Source organism: Labrus bergylta, chromosome 3 (genome assembly GCF_963930695.1).
Source record: "Labrus bergylta chromosome 3, fLabBer1.1, whole genome shotgun sequence".
Classification (NCBI taxonomy): domain Eukaryota; kingdom Metazoa; phylum Chordata; class Actinopteri; order Labriformes; family Labridae; genus Labrus; species Labrus bergylta.
Window position 1 is genome coordinate 13,994,667 of NC_089197.1, and position 21,118 is coordinate 14,015,784.

General features: G+C 39.7%; 1 protein-coding gene across 1 annotated transcript in view; it reads left to right on the top strand.

Annotated features, from left to right (window-relative positions):
- Nucleotides 1-21,118, top strand: part of LOC109986829 (E3 SUMO-protein ligase PIAS1-like) — a 52,953-nt gene that overhangs the window by 19,156 nt on the left and 12,679 nt on the right. The window contains 5 exon segments of the mRNA XM_020637657.3: nucleotides 5,432-5,927; nucleotides 19,236-19,320; nucleotides 19,433-19,571; nucleotides 19,692-19,826; nucleotides 20,926-21,031. Coding sequence (XP_020493313.2) covers nucleotides 5,432-5,927; nucleotides 19,236-19,320; nucleotides 19,433-19,571; nucleotides 19,692-19,826; nucleotides 20,926-21,031 — 961 coding nt within the window.

The window sequence follows — 21,118 nt, forward strand, 5'->3', positions numbered from 1 at the left end:
AAACCAATTATTGTGTCCGTGTGGCCATAGCTACTGTTTGCCCAACATCATAACAGCGTGTAATCACTCATAATATGTCAAGTACATCAGCTTGGTCAGTCGCCAAATGTTCAATATTCAACACGAGTCACTCGACCAGCACAATGTCTTACTTGTGTCTTTTCGATTATTGGAAGATGTGTGAAAGAGAACTGCTAGTTTAATACAATGAAACTCAAATGAAAGGCTATTTGACTGGTGAATAAATCGAGCCTTATATATACATATCTACGATAAAACTAGCCGATACCGTGTGTGTGTGTGTGTGTGTGTGTGTGTGTGTGTGTGTGTGTGTGTGTGTGTGTGTGTGTGTGTGTGTGTGTGTGTGTGTGTGTGTGTGTGTGTGTGTGTGTGTGTGTGTGTGTGTGTGTGTGTGTGTGTGTGTGTGTGTGTGTGTGTGTGTGTGTGTGTGTGTGTGTGTGTGTGTGTGTGTGTGTGTGTGTGTGTGTGTGTGTGTGTGTGTGTGTGTGTGTGTGTGTGTGTGTGTGTGTGTGTGTGTGTGTGTGTGTGTGTGTGTCCCTGTGTGCGTGATAGAGAGAAATGGTGGGCGGCCAGTGTCATCATTTTTTCACACACCCGTCTTCTCCACCACATGCATATTTCATGGAAGCGGTCATTATGTCGCCAGCAGGAGGGTTTCTTGGCCAAGCCACCCCACTGTGTGTGTGTGTGTGTGTGTGTGTGTGTGTGTGTGTGTGTGTTTTTCCCCCTGTGTGTTGTCAGAGTGCAGGCTGAATATGATTGAATTATTTAAATGTTTGTTCAGTCAATGAATATCTCTAAATGTCAAAAATCACACCGGACAGCAGCTGGCTGTTTGCAGCACCTGTGGCAGTGCTCCTCGTGCTGCAGGAAGAGCCGCCTGTGTTGGACTGATGTCTTTTTTTTTTTTTTTTTATCTGCAGTGTGGTTCAGATTCAGACTGAAGGCATCAACATCACAGTCACGAGTTTGGGTCTGCTTCCTTTTTGATAAATACATACGTGCGCTTACAGGTTGTCTAAAGTGACAAACGACAAGAATCGGTCTACGTCCTGACTCGTAATTCTGTCTTGATGTTGTATACATCAGACTCTTTGGGTTTGTGTGTGTGTGTATGCATTGCTCTGCATATGTGGCAGCTGTACACAGGATGCAGTGTTTGGTCTGTAAACAGAAGCCTCTGCTCTGTCACTTTTAGCAGTGTGGAGCGTGGGTTTAGCCCAGATGGTGCAAAACGGTTCTCTCAATGCAGGAACCCAAAAACCACATACTACAGTGAGCCTTTTAACCTCTACTTAAAAAAAATCCATCCATCCATCAGTTGATTTCACAGAGAATTAATTCACAATAATATAGGAATCAATATTGTCCCATTTTAAGCAAAATATCAAAATATAAATGAATCAGTGGTTAGAGCAGCTCAATGCAGATATTTGGTTGCTTTCTTTTCGTCTTTTTCCTGAATGTATTTGAGCTCCAGGTAAAACAGGAAGTTGAAAGATGTCACCTTGGTTTTTGGAAGTTCATAAATTTGTCTTCTCTTTTCTGACATATTGTCAGCAACTAATAATGGAGACATCACACAGGCATGTTTTATTACATTTTACCAGCTTTATAGATTGTAGGAATTGTCTTTCCACATTGTGTTTCTATGTGTTGATGTACCTTAAGTCTAACCCATTTAAAGAACTGAGCATATAGAAAAGGTGATGATTTCCCAACATGATGGATAGTTAGTTAGTTAACTAGTTGCAATTGATCAAATTAAAATCTTTGTGTCATCTGTCAGAATAATAGTGTTTTGGTAAAGTCTAAGCAATAAGCAGGCCTAATAAAGTTGTAGTGTTTTTTGTCAGGATCCACAAATAAGAAATCTTGTAGGGCCATTTGTTGCTAGGACTTCTGATCATGCTTGATCATTCTTTTTTTTTTAGAGATATCGAATGGGAAATAAAATGCAGCACATTTTCCACTCGTTGATATTGATGTTTTCTTTATTTTTAGATGTATTAAATGTAGTTCTTTTATTTGTAGTATATTGTGGTGTTCTGCACTATGCAGGCACTGAAAGTTAGAAGTGTAAAAGTGGAACATGCTTTACAGTAAAGTGCATGACTTGGAGAGTTTCACTTCCTTTCCCCCCTGTTGTCAATGCGTCGGTCATAATGATACAGTACAGCTCTGTGGTTGGTCTCACTCATCAGAGTGAGAGGGTTTTCTTCACAGTTCACACCAAGGCTTCAAAATGAAAGTTTTTAGGTTCTTCAATGTTTCACTTTTTTGACTTGTAGCAACGTTTGAAAGTGGTAAAATAAGATTCAGTCTGGTCATCTACGTCACTCGCATCTTTGTCACATTTCTGTAAAATAATGGAAGTGTAACAAAAGTTAAAGAGTGAGGTAAGGAGTATTTCTCTTTAATGTATTCGGTAAGTTCTTTAAACAAATATGATATGCATTCTAGTAACATTATCCTTTTGTTTTACTCAAGAGAAAATCTTTTTTTTTTTTTTTTTTTTTTACAGTTAATCATTAATTAATAGGCCATATAAGGATAATTCTTGCATTCATGAATTCTGTTGCAGATATTAGAAATGCTATACTATTGTTATGTGTATGCAAACCCCCCCCCACCCAGATCAAAATGCCACTGCTATGGTGAGGTCAGGAAACAAAGCCCCCAGCGCTCATATATGTCTTTGTAAATGTCAATTACATGCAAAAACTCCAGAGAAAGCTTACAACAATGTGTCTTATTATTAGAAGACGACGAAACAAATCATATTCAAAGGCTTTTAGGTTTAGTCCTTTGTACGGACACAACAGCACAAAAATGCTGTAAATAACAATAAAAGTGTGCGTTACAATAACTGATTATGAAAGCAGCACAATGAGCACTGACAGCCTGCATGCTTTGTCTTTGAAGCCATGTGTGTTGGTGCCTTTGTGCTTTTTTTTTTTTATCCCTGCTCTGTCATTAAAAGAGATGAAGGGAGGAGGTTTGTCAAAGACAGTCTTACAGGCAGTATCTAACTGTGTGTGTGTGTGTGTGTGTGTGCGTGCGTTTTAGCTCGAAGAAACACACAGCTGATCGTACATAAACAGTGTAGATTGCCTTCATTGATGCTTGTTAATCTGTCATTACTAGCTGAAAGTCAGGATCTTTAATTATAACTTGTACAGTTCTTGCTTTCGTTGCTGTAGAGAGGTGATCATAAGAAACAACAGTGCCACTGTTCTCATTCTCAGAAAATAAAATAAAAATCACCTTTTTATGTAAAGGAAGTGGAACTACTTTCAGTTCTACCGTGGTGTTTATTTCTGGTAGAATTTAAGTATGAACTTTTCTAATACTTCCTCCTGGTCTTACATTCTTCCCTTCAAAGCCAGCCTGACTTAAGTGAGGTTTTAAGACTTTAAATGTGTCATAACAGCAGTGTTCTGGTTCACATTGAACTTAAACCTGTGATGTGCTGTGTCAAAAGTTATCTTAAGAAAACCCTCAATAATAATGAACTGTGATGTTTAGTTTTAGAAATCCAAGCTGGGTGTCTATTAAGCGTTTGTTTTTTGATTACTTCAGCCGAGGAATGTCAGCAACTTGCAGGGAGCGGCTTCATGTGTTTATTATTGAACTCAATCTTTTACAGCTACAGGAAGTGCTGCATTACACTCACTGAGGTTGTAACCTTGTCTTCTCTTTGTTAAGTTTCACCTGAAGGAGGGCACATATACATTTGCACAGTTCCCTTAAACCTGAACCTGTACCAGAAGTCAGTGGATGCTGCCTTATTACCATATACACTACTTGCTGCAGCAGCTCCAGTCTGCACTGCCTCCAGTTTTGTGTGGAAAGGTGCTGATCCAGCAGACAGGTTCGACTAAACTGATCAGGAGATTAACCTTTTCTAAAACTATGACTTTAATGGAATACACATTATTTAAAAAAGGGTTGTACAACATACAAAAACCAAGCCAGATAAAGACAGACCACGGGTGCAGATCTTTTGAAATTCAACCCAGCTATGTATTTTTACACCTATAGGTTAGCAGAGGAGGGAGGGAGTGCAGAAAACGAGTGGCAGGAAATCTCTGGCCTCCTATACACTGTTGTGCGTGTTGCATGAGCACATAATTACCATACTACATACTGTGCTCTGACAGGAAGGATTGTTTTCTGACAAAGCCGTTAAACTGGAGGAAGTTGATAATTTTATGCTGCAGTTTGTTTGCTTCTACAAAATAGTATCAGGGTCAAATTTAGTGTCTGTTTTGGCTCTTTATGAATGTTTTGAATGACATAATGATAACAGGAGGGCAAAGATGAGCGATATTGCGTATTTGCATGTGTGATGGAAAGGACCATCACTCTCTCTCTGCCAACTCAGCAGTGTAGTTACTCTGAAGAAATCAAACCGAGCGTGATTTGCTCTCACCTGATTGAAGCTCACATTGCACCAGAGGAAATTTGCATCAAGTTCAGCTTTTTCAACTTTTCCCCTGTAATGCTGCTGTGTGCCTTTTTAAAATCTCTGCACAGCTCTGCAGGCAGCAGCAGACTTTATATCCAGGTCTCTTTTCACAAGCTCGTAGTCTGTATGTATGACATGTCCCTACAGTACCTTTTTGTCCTGGCTCGGTCCTGAGATCTTTCGGTCTTACCCACACAGGACACCTCATTTTAAAAAAAAAGCATCTAAAACTAAACTAAAAATAGTTTCTCATCCTGCAGAGGTTTGTATCAGATATTCCCCTGAATTACTGTGCCCTTTACTCAACCCTCTTGAGTTTTAGCCTCAAGAGAAAAACTGTTTCATACAAGTTTCATACGGTGTTGTTGCCCCAGGTGCTGCTTAAAATATGCATTCCCATCAAGGAGGATCAATTTGAGAATGCTAAATGGATAAAAGAAACAGGTGAATTGGTGGCTCTATTGAAGACAAGTATATTGATGTACCCTATATCTCATTTGAAATATGTCAGTATACCTTAAAAATGATAAATCGACTTTTAGATTTTACTCATTAATAATTGTTGATTGTAGGGTGAGGAGGTTCTTGTATTAGATCTGCTCCAATACCATTTTTTTCACACAATATTTGACTAACACTGATTATTGACAATTGGGCTACCTTTGACTAACACTACACTCTCTTCTAACGTCACAGGTCACACTGTTGTCATTCATTGTGGTCAACGATAATATAAACAAAACCAGTTGACTCTTTGGTTGGCTGATGAGCTTTTTTTAAGAAGTAATGGAGGCCAACAGCCTCACTGGTTTGAGTATCATGTCAACACGATATTGGCCGTGTATCAATACCTTTTGTACATCTCCCTTAATTTGCTGTTGGTGTTGCTTCTCAAAAGTTAATTTCTCGTCCTCTTTCTCTTTATCTCCCCCATTACAGCAAATGGTGATGAGCCTGCGGGTGTCGGAGCTGCAGGTACTGCTGGGCTACGCCGGCCGCAACAAGCACGGACGCAAGCACGAGCTGCTGACGAAGGCGCTGCACCTGCTAAAGGTCGGCTGCAGCCCTGCAGTACACATGAAGGTGAAAGAGCTCTACCGACGACGCTTCCCCGCAAAAATGATATCCCACTCAGAGCTCACCATGCCCGGGCCACACCACCCAGCCTCAGCGGGAATGGTCGGAGGGGGCGGCGCTGCCCTGCCCGCTGGCCTGACACAGCTGGCATATGAGGGCCATGCCGGTAATGGAGGAGCCCCTTCGCCTGCCGCCTTATTGCCCCTCTCACTGCTCGGGCCAGGGAAACACGAATTGACCGGGCTGACACACCACCTGTCCAACTCTACCACGCTGCATCCGGTCCATCCAGACGTCAAACTGCAGAGGCTGCCCTTCTATGACATGCTGGACGAGCTCATCAAGCCCACCAGTCTAGGTGAGAACAGGTGTGAGTGTTTTTAGTGTGAGAGTTGGTAGATGGACACATTGACGCACAACCTTTTGCTAAATACATAATAAAGGGTAAAATACACACGTTTGGATGATTTATGGCATGTCTGTCAGATAAGCTGATAGCAAGAGTTTGGTGTTTAGTGATATGGAAGAGTCAAATTTGGTTTAAGTATACAAGAATAGCCGTGTTGGGCAAGCCACGTATAATGTAGTGAGCTAAGCTTCTACTGCATACTCCATTTAATATTAAGCTTCACTACACCAAAGCTACACCTCGGAGAAATGAAACAAGCTTTATTATTATTATTACGAGTAGTAGTTGTGGTAGTAGTAGGAGGCATTGAGGAATAGACAGTTGATGTCACTGTCATACAGAAGTAGCGTTCTGCTGCGCTTCAACTTTCTTGTGGGTGAAATGTAGCTTGGCTGGTATGTTACCACTGCAACAGCTAAGCTACTGAAAAGCTATGCGAGTCAGAAAACAGCGACGCTTCCACAAAGCCTCTGAAAAATGTATTAAATATGTTTGTTGTTTCATACAGAACAGAATGTATACAGCAGCCAAATTCTATATGTAGAAATGTAAAAATACACGCTGCATAGAAGGTTGTGGAGGTGGTTAAGACACACACCATTTATAGTAACCATGGAGGTTTTGTACGCGTCATCTCCTCTCTCCCCGCCATATGTTTCTTATCTGTATCTTCAACAATCCAGTGAATTTAAAAACAACAAGAAAGGTCAAACGCGATCTTTTCAGTATCTCTTAACTATTTACACCATGACAGTCACAGATAACACGTTTTATCATGTTTATATTTAACCCCTATCTGACGACGAGTAATCCAGTTAAATTAAAAACTGTCTTTGACATTTGTGTCTTCTTTTACTTTGGAGAGCAGTCTACAGAGCTGATGCTGTGGCCGCCTGCTAACGTAATAACACGACACAGAATTGTTACTTCAGAAATACAATGGCATATTTCCCCCAAAAGACAGAGAGAGTCGACGAAGGCCCCAAATGTTACCAAGACGTTATAGTAAAAAATATTAAGTTGGTGCTTTAACCATCTCTAATAGTGACATTCAGCCTCTGAATGCATTGTAGGTAAATAATCACTCCTATTTGCATATTTGTATGGATTGCTTTGCTGGAGTTTGTTCAGTGTGGGCCTGAACATTGAGTATGAGCATTGAGTGCCCCCTCCCCCATGATGAATTGTCATTATTCTTTCACTGTATGTTATATATCAAGCTGTGAGAATGTTTTTACAGCTATGTGAGGGCTCTGAATATCAATGAAAGGCTGCATGTGGATCATCAGCTACATACATTGAGTGTATTGCATTTATCTTAACATAGGGTCACATGTCCTAGAGGAAACTATATATAGTGTGCAATGACAGTTCAGGCAGTATAACCGTCATCCTGTAGCTCTGCAGAGGGAACAGTTCTGCTATAGCTCTGAATGAAACCATGTGCTACTGAACAAAGCTAAACTCCACATGTGGCAACTCTTAATTATAATCTAAGCGTCAAATTAAATTTCAATGTTTACCACTTTGTGTAATGCACAGCACCTTATTCTACTGTATGTACAAAAGATATTTTTTAAAGTAGAAAGAATAGCCCGCACTCCAGAAGCTGCTCCGATTAAATTAAATTTAATAGACAAATTACTACCTGTAACATTTCCGACCCTCGCCCTTTATCAGACATGAACAAGTGAAATGGACACACACACACACACACACACACACACACACACACACACACACACACATATACATATATATACACACACACACACACACACACACACACACACACACACACACACAACATGCATGTGATATAAAACCAAGATCAATATACAATATAAGTTGTGCAAATATTTAAAGGACCACAGGACCTATGCATAGACATCACAAGTACAAAAAATGTTTTCATTACTATACAACTCCAGCAGAAAAAACCTACAGTAATTGGAGGATTACCATAATAACTTGAATTGCATGACTAAACATCAAGAGAAACCGTCATAATGTCATGTCAAACAAGGAAATGAAATAAAAACTAGAGATAAATATTTACTTTGTACTTGAGTGCAACAGTTAAAGTATTTTTAATGTTTGATTAAAACTTTGTCAAGAACCTGAAAACATGGTTTCAAATCTTGAAAATGTTTACATTCTTATCATGAAACAGACTTTTTTATTGATTCATATGTTTGTAGTTAAATGTCTGCTAATGTACTACTTCAGAACTACCTGACTGTGTGTTGATAAAATGCTAAAGACACTGGCACTTATCGAATGATCCACCAAAGATTAAGAGATTCATTTTGAATTCAAATGTTATAAAAAGTCATTTAGAATCAGTGAGACTAATGCACAAGTCTAACACATAAAATGAGCACAACACAAAAGTGGTGTTCGTGTAAGATCCCCTCTCGCACGAAGACTGATTGAGAAAATTGTTGTACATGGCTCTAATAAGTTTACATTTCAGTGTTTAAGCAAGCACCCTGTCTTGTATCCAGTCGTCACTCTTACTCACTACTTTGGAGACTTTTAATCTTCACTTTATCTTGATTAGATTGTGTTCAGTTGTGCATCCAGCAGCCAGCCTGCATTTAGCATAATAACTCTCTTTGGGCTCTGGACTGTATTGCAAATATATGTAAATGTCTACATTTTCCTACATTAGCATTTTAATGGAGTTAGAGAGACCATCTCATGATTAATTTGCCTGCAGACGCGTGTACAAACACAGAGCCTGCAGCTCTGTCATCACACCATCTTTCTCCTTTTTCCCTCTCCCTTCCACACTCCGTCCATTTCCTGCTTGTTCCATCCCTTTCGGTGTCCCTCCATCTTCCTCCACGCTCACTCTGTGTCTCGTGGCCATCCTCGGTTGAAATTTGCATGCAAAGTGATGAAATCCCACAGGCATACACCTGTGCCTGCAGAACACACCCTCCTCTCATTTGAATCTGAATCGCATGTTCACATCTCTCATTCTCTCTCTCTCTCTCTCTCATTCTCTCTCTCATTCTCTCTCTCTCTCTCTCTCTCTCTCTCTCTCTCTCTCTCTCTCTCTCTCTCTCTCTCTCTCTCTCTCTCACTCACACACACACACACACACACACACACATTTGCATATACTGTCCGTTCAAACCACACACATTCTTTCCAATAAATAATGCACGCTGATCGTATTGTTCCCAGAGAAGCAGAGAGCGCGAAAAATGATGTCTGTGAGGAAACTGGGGCACATTGTTTAACTCAGCTGGAATTGTATTCTTCTATATGAAACTCATTTTGGAGGTGACGACCCTCTTTATGGTAATAATAATGAAGGCCAGTAATGAATCCACTTAATTAATTACATGTCTCAGCTTGTGGGTAGACTGGGGGATATTTTTTTTATCTCTTACTTGAAGCAGCTTTGGTCTCAGTTTCTACCACAGTCGGTCTTCTCTGCATGTTTACTTCTCTCTGATCTTCTGATTACAGCTCAATCCCTCTCCTCCTCTCTCTTCTTCTTCTCCCCCGTTGTTGCTGCCCCTCCTGTTGCCTCAAATTTCTTTATCTCTCACTTTCTCTTTTTTTTTTTTGTTAACTGGCTCCCTTCCCCCACTTGCTGGCTTGCTCTCTTGGTTTGTGAGATTCATTTTATTTTTGCAGGAGATAGCCCATTTATTCAATGTCTGTCCTCAACATTTCTTAAAGGCTTTTAAAAGGGGGTGCATGGTTGCAGCAGTATGATAATTTTGGTGCATAAAAGTATTTTGATGCAAAAGAGAGAGAGAGAAAAGGTCACGACCTCCAAAAGTCTACAAGACAAATAAATGTAACAGAGCACAAATAATGTGCATCATCATAGAGAGGAGCATGAAGTGATAAACCTTAAAATGTGATGTTAACAAAGCACATTTTTACACACACTCCTGGAACGCAGAAGCATTGCAATGTGAAAAGCATGAAAGACCAAAATTGTGAAGGATGAAAAGAGAGAATGAGTTACAGCAATTGCAGGATTTTAAAGCTGATCAACCCACAGACAAGCTGAAGGTCGAAACATGCGAGTAGATTAAAGATTTATTGATTGTAAATGTGTAGGCTGAAGCTGCAGCTGTTTGAAGCTGCTATTTTTAGAATAGAGTAACCATTAAATATCTCCAAATTACACTCTACTGATACAATACTGTGTTTATAAGGTCATCCTTAGACATGAACACTTCCAAGACTTTTGCACAACAGCTCCCTACTGCATCTGTTATATAAAATCAGAACTTCAATCGAATAAAAAAACAGCATATTTCTCTTCTGCTGGAAATCCATCAATGTAAGCAACTTTAGGATGCTCTCATGCTGTGTTTCGTTTTACTTTATACTCGATCTGTGCTATTCTATTATTCAACCAAGTGTTAGAGCCTTTAGTTTTATTGGCGGTGGTTTATTTCGTTCTTCATATTTTCTGAATTGGAAAAATGGTTTTCTTTAATATTAGCACTTCACACAATGAAACATGTAATATAAAGATATAAGGATGTTGTAGATGGATTTATGAAAGCATCACTCAGTAATAATTAAAGCCTGTGCTCCGTCAATAGAGAGCCTCCTCAATGCGACATCAGTCCAAGTTCTGCAAACTCCTCAAGCTGCAGTAGCATACATCGCCATCATAAACCAGACATAAGAAAAAAAGTGTTTTCTGACCAGCTGCATCTACATTCATGTTTAAATAAGGAATTTAAATGCATGTAAATTCAGATTTCCTGCCTGTACCTGATTTCTCACTGTAGCCTGGTTTCTTGCGTGTATGGGAATATAGTCATTATCTATCTCACACCATCCTCCCTCTCTGTCTCCCTGTCATTATTCCTCCTCGTCTTCCCTCCCTCCCTCCCTCCCTCCCTCCCGTACAGCCTTGTGCTCTCTGCTCAGTCTGCTCAGTTCCTAGGATAAAGGTGAGCCCACAGTTTAGCCCCGCCAGTCCAAACTGATCAACAACTACTCCTTTATTACCATGGTGACCTCGCTGCTCGAACGCCAGTCTCATCTCCGTCATTTTCAGTCCGCCATTGAGAACTATGCCTCTGTACTCATTATGGATTTCACTGTGGCTCGCATGCATTATACATGATTTAATCACCACATCTCCGGTAAAAGGATGCAAGCCCATTCCTAGTTTGATGAGCGTTTCGTGCATAATGGCTTGTTTCATGAGAAGATTGCTCCGCTATTCATACAATGGAGGGAATCACATTCAAAAAAAAATCCAAGTCTAATCAAGAGTTTGGAGCATGGATGAGTCAGCCCACCATGAGGATATTTTGGTATATATTATCTTGGACAAAGCTAATCTAGATGTCTGAGTTCCATTGTTTTACTGCATATTTAGGCCAGTAGGTCATTTAATTGTCTACAGTTTATTTTTAAAGGCCGCTGAAGCTTGAAATACAGTTTGCTTTTGTCCCAAGTAGGACTGCAAGTTATGGTTATTTTAGTTTTCATATAGAAAGATCTTGAATCACAATTTCCTTGAGCCAAAAGTGGAGTCTTCATGTTTCTTATTTGGTCCAAAGTAAAGCCAAATCCCAAACACTCTTTATACCATAAAAACAAGTAGAAAACAGAAGCAGAAATCCTTATCAGTGGAATCATCAGCTGTTGATCATTCTGCTTGGAAAATGACAAATTAAATATACTGTACTATAGACAGAATATTTCTTGTTTGTGTGTGTTGGCAAATTTTAATGGCAGGATGTGAATAATTCATTTTAGTTTTAAATATTGTCTGATACATCGCAAACAAAATAACTTATCAAACTAGGATACCTTCTAGGAACATGTTTCCTCTCTACACGTGTTTTTGATGAATGCAGCAATATAGAAATGTACAACAATGAATCTGCAGGTTTATTTTTAGAATAGTTGATCATTCAATTTCGCTTCGCTTATTTTGTCATACAAATAGTCCACACCAGAATGATAAAACATGTAAAATTACTTTCCATTCGTGACCAAAAAAAGCATAAATGTTTGACATATTTGATCCTGTTTACAGTAAAGCAAACACTTTCTGTTTTACTGATCTGCTTCCCTTCACGGTGTTAATTTGCTGATTTGTTATTTCACACTGAAACACTCTCAGGAGCAGAAACACCTTCTTCTCTCCCCATTAAGGGATGAGCTGGGATTCACTGCAAGCAGAAGACAAATATTGTAACATATAATCAATATGTAACTAATGATGCATGTTGTAGATCGGACCAGGATGTGAGATTTTACATGACGTTCAATAAATAGATCCAATCAACCATGCCATCCCTCACTTATCTAATATCACCATGGCAACAGTAAATATTCAGCCAATCACAGATAAATAAACACTGGAAAGGAGAAATGTCAGCATTTGAAGATTAAGGTGTGTTATATATATATAATAAGTTATAATAATGAGCTCTTGTAACACAATGCTGTTGTTAGTGCTGTGAGAAAGATGTGAAAAAATAAAACTAGAGTTGAATAAATCAAAATGTTCAGAATGGAAATTTTATAAATTCAGCAAAACTTTTTGAGTTCTGTCTGATCAGAGATTGTGGGCTCTGGCTGCAGAGAACAAATCTTATTCCTCAGTTGGGGTTTGGGAAACGAGCAGAAAGCCACTGGCAGCTGATTTATGAAGTTTGACTATTTCGGGGTTTTCAGATCTTTTATGCTATGGCTGACAATCTCTTCACCCATGGGCTACAATTTTAGAGGCAGGAGGCTATATATAGATAGATAGACTCTTTATTTTACAGGAGGCTGTATATTCCCTGGTATGTGTCAGATGCAGCATTTAGCTGCAAACAGCCTTTTTAATCATTATATATTTCCCTCAGAAATGTTTCTGTAGGACTTTCTTAAAAAACCCTACCTACACATGTACAGGACAAAATCAGAGATCAGAGGCACCGCTTTGTCCACAGGGCTTGCCAAAATAGACACCAACCGAAAGTTCCTCACCGGAGCTTTAACATCAGAGGTTACAGCTAATTGGATCCAGGACTGCATTACAGCAGAGTGTGTTCTGCCTCTTTTTCTCTCCAATCAGATTGTTTTTACTGCATACAATCAAAGTCTGCTGAAACATCACTTAGACAATGCTCCGGTTTGAATAAAAAATGGAAACCAGAGCGCTTGTGACAGAATATAAAGACATGGTCCACCAGAACTTGTGTCACTTGCCTCTGTCATGATACTGGGAGGGTTGATGTGGTTTTGGTCCTGCCTTAGTCTCAAACTGTTCTATCTCAGTTAAATTGGTCTTTGCTACAACTCTATCCTGCAGCAAAAATAAGAATCAGTTCAGGTTGACAGAGAGAGAGAGAGAAAGAGAGAGAGAGAGAGAGAGAGAGAGAGAGAAATCAAAACAACCTGAATCCTAAGTCCAAGTTCCCAGGAGAGCTGTTATCCACCCTGCTGTAGTGTCCTTGAGCAAGCACGCTGTATCACTATAAATCAGTGTTTGTGTGCGTCTTGTTTTGACCCCGGATTAGCCAGCAGATACATGTCTGCTCGGGGAATAAGTAAACATAGTAATCACATATATTATCAGCTTTATGCAACAGGTCAGGGTGGTAATGTTCCCAAACATCCACCGCACAGAAAGCAATAAGGCACCTCCTCTTCACTCGCCCTGCAAAAACACAACCTGAGATTCTCGTACTCATAAAAGCTCTTCGTGGTACCGAGCAAAATCCTTATCTCACTGTAAACAAGTCTGCCTCCTCACAACAAATGAATATCAACAAAGGAGCCCCTGGCTCCTCCGAACCATAAACACACAGCACAAAATGGCTTCCCACTCCTCTGAAATAGCGTAAAAGCAGCGTTATTTTCTCAGCCTGGGCTGGTTTTTCATCATCCTAAAGAGTCTCCTGATTTGACAAACCAAATCCTGATTTAACGTTTAACATTTCTCACTCTTGTAGCTGCTGTCACACATAGGCATCATGGTTCTTTCTACCATATGATTGTTGCTTTTAGTTTGTTTCTTGAAGACTAAAGCAAGGCGTACGTGACATAAAGCCAAGCTCTTCAGACATTGTGAAATGGCTGCTAAAGTATATAAGTTAATGGGGATAGCAGGGCCAGCTGCCAAAATGAGAGAACGTAATGGCAGCATGTTGTGGCTGTCCTGTAAGCACACTGGAATGCCTTAATGAGCCCTGTCAATGTATAAGTGTGCAACACCCTCATGCAGATAATAACATGGAATCATTGCTGTTAGAGTGAGAGGAGAGGAAGTTACACTTCTGGAAAGTTTTCAATTGTCCCTGAATGTGGGCGTAGCATGCAGATCTGACCTTTTGTTGCGGATCCTTTTAGCGTCATAGTTTTCAATTTGAGTGACGTATGTTTTTGTTCTGCCTTTGAACAATAGTGTGTGTGCTTTTGTTTGTGCATGTACAAGTGGCTGCTCTTGTTTTTGTGTGTTAGTGTGTTGATGTGCATACGTGTGCCTGTGGTGTACCAGGCAGAGAAAAAGTAGCAAAGCCACTAACAAGTTAATAAACTCCAGCTGGTCTTTGTTGTGCTGAGGACTCGACTATAGAGCTGAGCACATTCTCTGTAACTTAGCTCACACTTTTTCTCTTCAAACCAGAACTTAACCCAGAGCCACAAGTTCTCTAGTTCTGTCAATGAGTGTAAGTTCTGAATAGTGAGAATACTCATGCTCGCCATGCTTTTTGAAAGATCACCCATACAAATACAATACAGAGAGCTAGGTTTTAGTGAGGCTGAAGAGCACACATGAGAACATTATTTATTTTTCAGTTCATAAATGTATTTTTCAAAGCTTCACGACTAGAAACGTGGTAAAACTAGGATAAATATTCAAGGTGCTTTTGAAAATGGAGGGGGGGGCTCCAATGTTTTGAATTTTGAGTGCAGTACCCATTTTAAAGGCTACATGAGTTACGTATTGCTCCTGTAAATTGGAATATGTTTGTAAAATGTAGTGGAGTAATAAAGCACAAGTACCCTACAGTTATACTAAACTGCGGTGCTTGATTGATTGTTACTAGGGTTGTTTCTAGCAACCGATTTCCCCGTCAATTAAACGGAAATTTAAAGAGTAGTCGTCTAGTCTAAAAGGTTAGAAAACACTGGACGCAGATGACCAAGTGGTAAGTCGTTGTACGGAGGTTAAAGTCATCTCAGTGGACTGTCCACGTTCAAGTCTGACTTTGCTGAAATGTGTGTCACTTTGCGACGTGTTTCTTACTCTTATCGGTAAATGCTGTGAAATTGGTTTGCAGTGGTAGCATCACCAGCCTTCTATGCTCCTTGCAGCTTTAAGTCTATAGACCTGTGCTGAATGTGGTTATGCATTGCACCAGTTGAGTGGTTATATGCCAGTGTACCTGCGCTGCTCCTTTGTCCACTGTGCTGGTTTACATCCTGGCAGTAGAGCAGGGAGATCAGGCCCATTATCCGGAGCTGCTGTCCTGTCGAATGGTGAGTGGCTGCGATACGGCTTAGACAGAATATTTAACTGTCTTGGGCCTACATATAGATTATATTGATAATCAGTTAAACTGCGACTAGTACTTCTGATGACGACTAGCGAGGATGACGACAAATCCTCTAAACCACAAACATTAAGTTTGCAAATGTCTTTGCAAGTCTCTATTTTTTATTCTTCACTGCTGCTTTCCGCTGGTATGTAACAAGTTTTTACCTCTTAATAATATATAATATGCGTGCTTCTAAACAGGATGCGTGCAGTTGTCACACCTTTTTTTACGTCCTTACTTAATTCAAGTGTGCCTCGTTTCACAATATGTAATTCACTCTCAGTTGCCATCCGAGCTAAAACTAGTAGTCTAATGAAATTGGTAATAGTCTCATGAAAGTTGTCATTGTCAAAAACAGCTTCCTTTGTGATTATGTGATTACTGTAGATGCATGTTGTGTTTTCTTTTACTGAGATGTTTAAAATGCTTTTCATCCCCTTTCCTAGGATAAAAAAAATAATTAAATAAAAACTATGCCAATTGAACCATTAAAATTCAAAATCAATACAAACCAGGACTTCAACTAGGGGATATTATCATTACCCTTTTGATTAAGCCAACAGTAACTGGACAAAATCATACATATACCCCTCAGTATAGATAACACCATAGACCGGGAGTTGACTGTTTTGGGTTATTTCTCTCCATCGTAAACATCATCCCATTGAAGGTCATTTTCCCATCTGTCACTCTGCCCACCATCTGTCTCTCCAACACACACATTTCACACACTATAAGACAATGTCAATAGTTGTCTGTGCATCGGGGGTCGTTCAGCTTTTCAGGGCATACAGTTGCTGTACCAGAGCTCTTTGTCAGAGCTTTCACATTTCACTAGACTTCTGACCGATTACTTCATGGCATTGCAATGAATGTATAGCGTGACAGCACACACACAGTTCATCACAAGCTGTGCTCCACCCCTTTAACGGCTGCAGAAAGTGAGCTTGTTTCAGCTTTGATGTTCAGACGGAACAAACTCTTGTTTTTTTGTGTCTGACAATGTCTCGATGTAGGTATAAAAGTGTTTATTCACGTTCACATTCTCACAGTCATCGTGAAGCAGAAGTTGATAACTTGCAGTGGCAGAATTGTACTTAATATCAGTAATAGCTCTGCCCAAAAGCATCATTAATTTTGAGTTTTATTTCAGTAAAGTTGAAAAGACTCATTTGATAAAAACTAAATTCTGCATTGATTCAGCATATTTAATTCCTTATAATGGCTTAATTCTTAAACATTTTAGGTGTTGCATGAATTTAGTGTAATTAAATATAAACTACCTGTAATTGAAAATATAAACTACAAAATGTTGTTGTTGCTCTTTTTCCGTTTGAGTTGGAAAAAGGACTTGACCCAGACATATAATCATCTAGATATTCATTGGCTACACCAGAAGCACTTAAATATTGGTCTTGGCCACTGAGGTCACATAGCTGATTGGTCATTAGAATTACATTCTGGAAAACGACTTTTGTTTTATCATCCCAGTTTGTCAAACATCCTGAATGTGATATTAGACCTTCAGTTGCATCTTAAAATAAAAGCGCTAAAGAAGCCACAGTGGGTTGGTGTTGGTAGGGGTAAAAAAAAAGTTTGTGTGGGGGTGTGAGAGAGAGAGAGAGAGAGGAAGACATCCATCAAAGCTCATTTCCAACAGTCTCATATCTCTCCTCACCACACACACGAAAACCCCAGAAACACTCCAACCACCAGAGACAGAACCAGAGAGAGAGAGAGTGAGTTATGGAGCGATGGAGAGATGAAGAGGGGGAGTAAGAGAGAGAGAGATAGTGAGAGGAGAGCAGGAGAGGACAAAGTGAGAGAGTGAGAGAGCACTTTCTATTTATAGCGCGTGAGCCCGGAGAGGAGGAAGACTGTTGTTCGAAAGCACACTCAGTGCCTATGATTTTGTTCTGCAGTGTACAGGCTGCCTCTTAAAAGATGCATGAATAGAAACATGCTATATATACATGCTGTACAAATTATACACCATGTGGGTGGTTAGATGGGTCATAACTGTGAAAATAAATGGCTGTTTGAAAGGCTGATGAGAGGAGGGATGTGATTGGTCCAGTAATCATTCACCTCCCTCAGTGCCCTACATGGAGAGAAACTGTGTGTGTGTGTGTGTGCATGCGTGCGTGTGTTTGTGTGTGTGTGTGTTTAGGGCTGTGATCATGCATGCACACAGATCCTCGGCGGTGTTGTAAGCTGTCACTCACTGACAGTTCAGCCTGATTAAAGCAACAGTCACAATACATGACAGGTAATTCTGAATCTCATCATCCCCCTCACTTACTCAGCCTTCAGGCCAAAAGATTTCCAATGAGATTCAGCAATTAGGTTTCACAAAATGTGGTGTGCATACACAAAGAGACACTCTTACTATTTTAAGAATAGTTATACTGCTAATGCACACTCAAGGTGCTCTGCTCACTCTTGTGATGAAGGCTAAAAGCTTTCACTCAGTGGTGAACAGTTTAATTAGTTCCATTTTTGTAATTGAACAATTTCCTGCAGGGACTGAGCTGTTTTTTACTTAGTCTGTTAATTAATGGTTCCATTTTTGGTTTATTCCCAGTCTCCAGCCTTCTTTCCTCTGGTTAGTACTTAGTTGTTGTTCCTCTCATCGCCTTACCCCCCATAAGAATAGAAACAAGGTGAATGTATCCCTCATTCAGAGTTGGAATAAATAGATAGCATTTTCAGTTAAAGTTAAGTCTGTACAAGTTTAGCAACGAAGTGATTCAGTTGAAAATAATGGTGTCTATAAGTGTGATAGGTCTTTGTTTAACATTCCATTTAATTCTTGATCATTTTAAGCAGATTCCAGACTCTCTCTCTCTCTCTCACACACACACACACACACACACACACACACACACACACACACACACACACACACACACACACACACACACACACACACACACACACGTTTTATTTTATTTTTCAAAAGACAATTAACAGTATTGAACTTTATTCTTTATTATAAATTTATTATGTCATGCAGTACAACTTCGTAATCACATGGAGTAGTCATGAGGTTTGTTCTTGAACTCGCAAAGACTGTTTTTGTAAAATTATAAACAGTTCATCAAGAAATAGTTTACCAGAGTTTTCAATTAAAGTCAAATGAGAACACAGGACTGTACACCGCTCACAGATTCTTCTTTATTTCTTACATCACTCTAACGTGCACACACAAACTTTTTCTTGTCTTTGCGAATCTGCTGTCTCTTTAATACAGGCTGGGTTAGTAGTACCAGTTATTTCCAGCACCTCTCTGTGGGCCTAAAAATAGAACACACACACACACACACACACACACACACACACACACACACACACACACACGTTCATTTTGTTCTACTTCTTCACCCCTATGTGAGATGGTCTGGTTTTGACATCCAGGTGTTCTTTAGTTTATTTGTAATTTGTCTGCAAGCTCTCCCCTGGACACCCACTGATACTCTGCTGTGCACACATTTCTTCACCGTTCTTTTTTTGTTTCATGCAGATGCTTTGTCTGTAATTTTAAACTGATTCACTGTGATTTTATTTGACTGTTTTTTGTGTCTACATCATTGTCTGTGAGTCACAGACTCTTTTGTATAAGCCAACTTCTGCTACAGTTTAAAGTTGGTGCATGCCCAAGTCTCCCAGTCATTAAACATTTCTGCCCTCCCCCTCTGTTCCTGTCTCTCTGCAGCATCAGACAACAGCCAGAGATTTCAGGAGACGTGTTTCGCCTTTGCATTAACGCCACAGCAAGTCCAGCAGATTAGCAGCTCGATGTAAGATGCACACTGCTCCATCAATGCTGGACTCTGTATCATTCATGAATTATTCACGACTGTACATGGTTTCTGTCGATGTGTGGTGACCAATTTGTTTCTGTGCTCAAAGGGACATCTCGGGGAACAAATGTGACTTCTCAGTTCAAGTCCAGTTGCGGTTTTGCCTGTCGGAGACAAGCTGTCCTCAGGAAGACCATTTCCCACCCAATCTGTGTGTGAAAGTTAACGGAAAGCCGTGTAACCTGCCGGTGAGGAGCTCTGCTTTTACAACATTGACAGCCATCCAGCATGTTTGTGTTTTCCTTGAAGAGTGAAAGAATTAAAAAACAAGAAGGAACATTTTTTTTTTATTCTTGTCTTTCATCTAGGGTTATCTTCCTCCAACCAAAAATGGCGTCGAGCCGAAGCGGCCCAGCCGGCCCATCAACATTACCTCACTGGTCAGATTGTCCACCACAGTTCCTAATACCATTGTGGTGTCGTGGACCGCTGAGATTGGACGGGTAAGAACCAAAGTTTCACCGTTTCTGACAGCGGATATTGAACATGACTGATAATGTAATTATGTAATATTATTATTATTCTATTTATTTATTCTATTTATTGAATCATGACAGTGCACTTTAATCAACATGCGTTGATGTAAATCTGTTGGAATTAGCACGATTGCTAAATTTCCTCCATAATAAAAAGACATTAAAACAACTTTAACAATTAGAGAACACCTCAAAGGACAGTCCACCAGACGAAACACTCAGGAAGCTCACGAACAGTTTTACTTACAAATGGACACGTTTGATTTATTACAAATAAAAGACCCACATATGGTGAGCAGGTTAAATGCAAGAAGAGCCAGAAGCCCCGAGGAACAGAGACAGATAATTTGATTGGTTTGTTTGAACCAATGATTAATTTTATTTTCAAAGGTTGAGTAGTTGTCACAATCCCTGATACATTCCTTTGTTCAAGACATGTGTGCCTCTTAACATACACCACATTAGACTGAAGTCATTTCTGACTCAAATCAAAACTGTCCTCGTTAAATATGTTGTACTTATGATACTGCGATGCTGAAAAAGGAAACAGATTCCTGTCCAAAACGTTGTCTCTTCAGAGTAAGATCTCGAAACACTTGCTTCTTTAAATTTTCTGTGATCTAACAATGGGCTTGTTTTTCCTCTTTCTTGACCTCATACACTGTTGTTGTGGTTGTTTTGGTTTATGAAATGTTATACAGACATTTAAAATGGTCCAATTACCGTATAGTTTTTTTGTGTGTAATAACTTTTGGCTCATACACAAGGAGTATTTGTTCCCTTTGTTTTAATAAATGCTTTAATCTATCTAGAATAACAATAAAAATACATGTATGACCTATTTCTTAATAAGCATACATACAGTACTTCTATTTTAAATAGATATTTTGTTAATGCAAACCAGAGCAGGAGGGTCTGCTAACTTAAGTCACCTTGAATAATAAGCTTCTTTGATGACGCTCTCTATGTTTGGCCCAGGACAGTTTGTGTGTCTATGTGGAGTTTAAAGTATTTGTTTTCACATTATTATTATGACATTTCTTGATGGGGTCTTGTGTGTCCACAGAGTTACTCCATGGCGGTGTACTTGGTGAAGCAGCAGTCCTCCACAGTGCTCTTACAGAGACTACGGGCTAAAGGCATCAGAAACCCAGACCACTCCAGAGCTCTCAGTAAGGACTGCCAAGTTCTTCTTTTTCAGAAATCCAAACCGCTGCATCAATTTCATTATAAATGTTGACCTTATTTCGCAGTCAAGT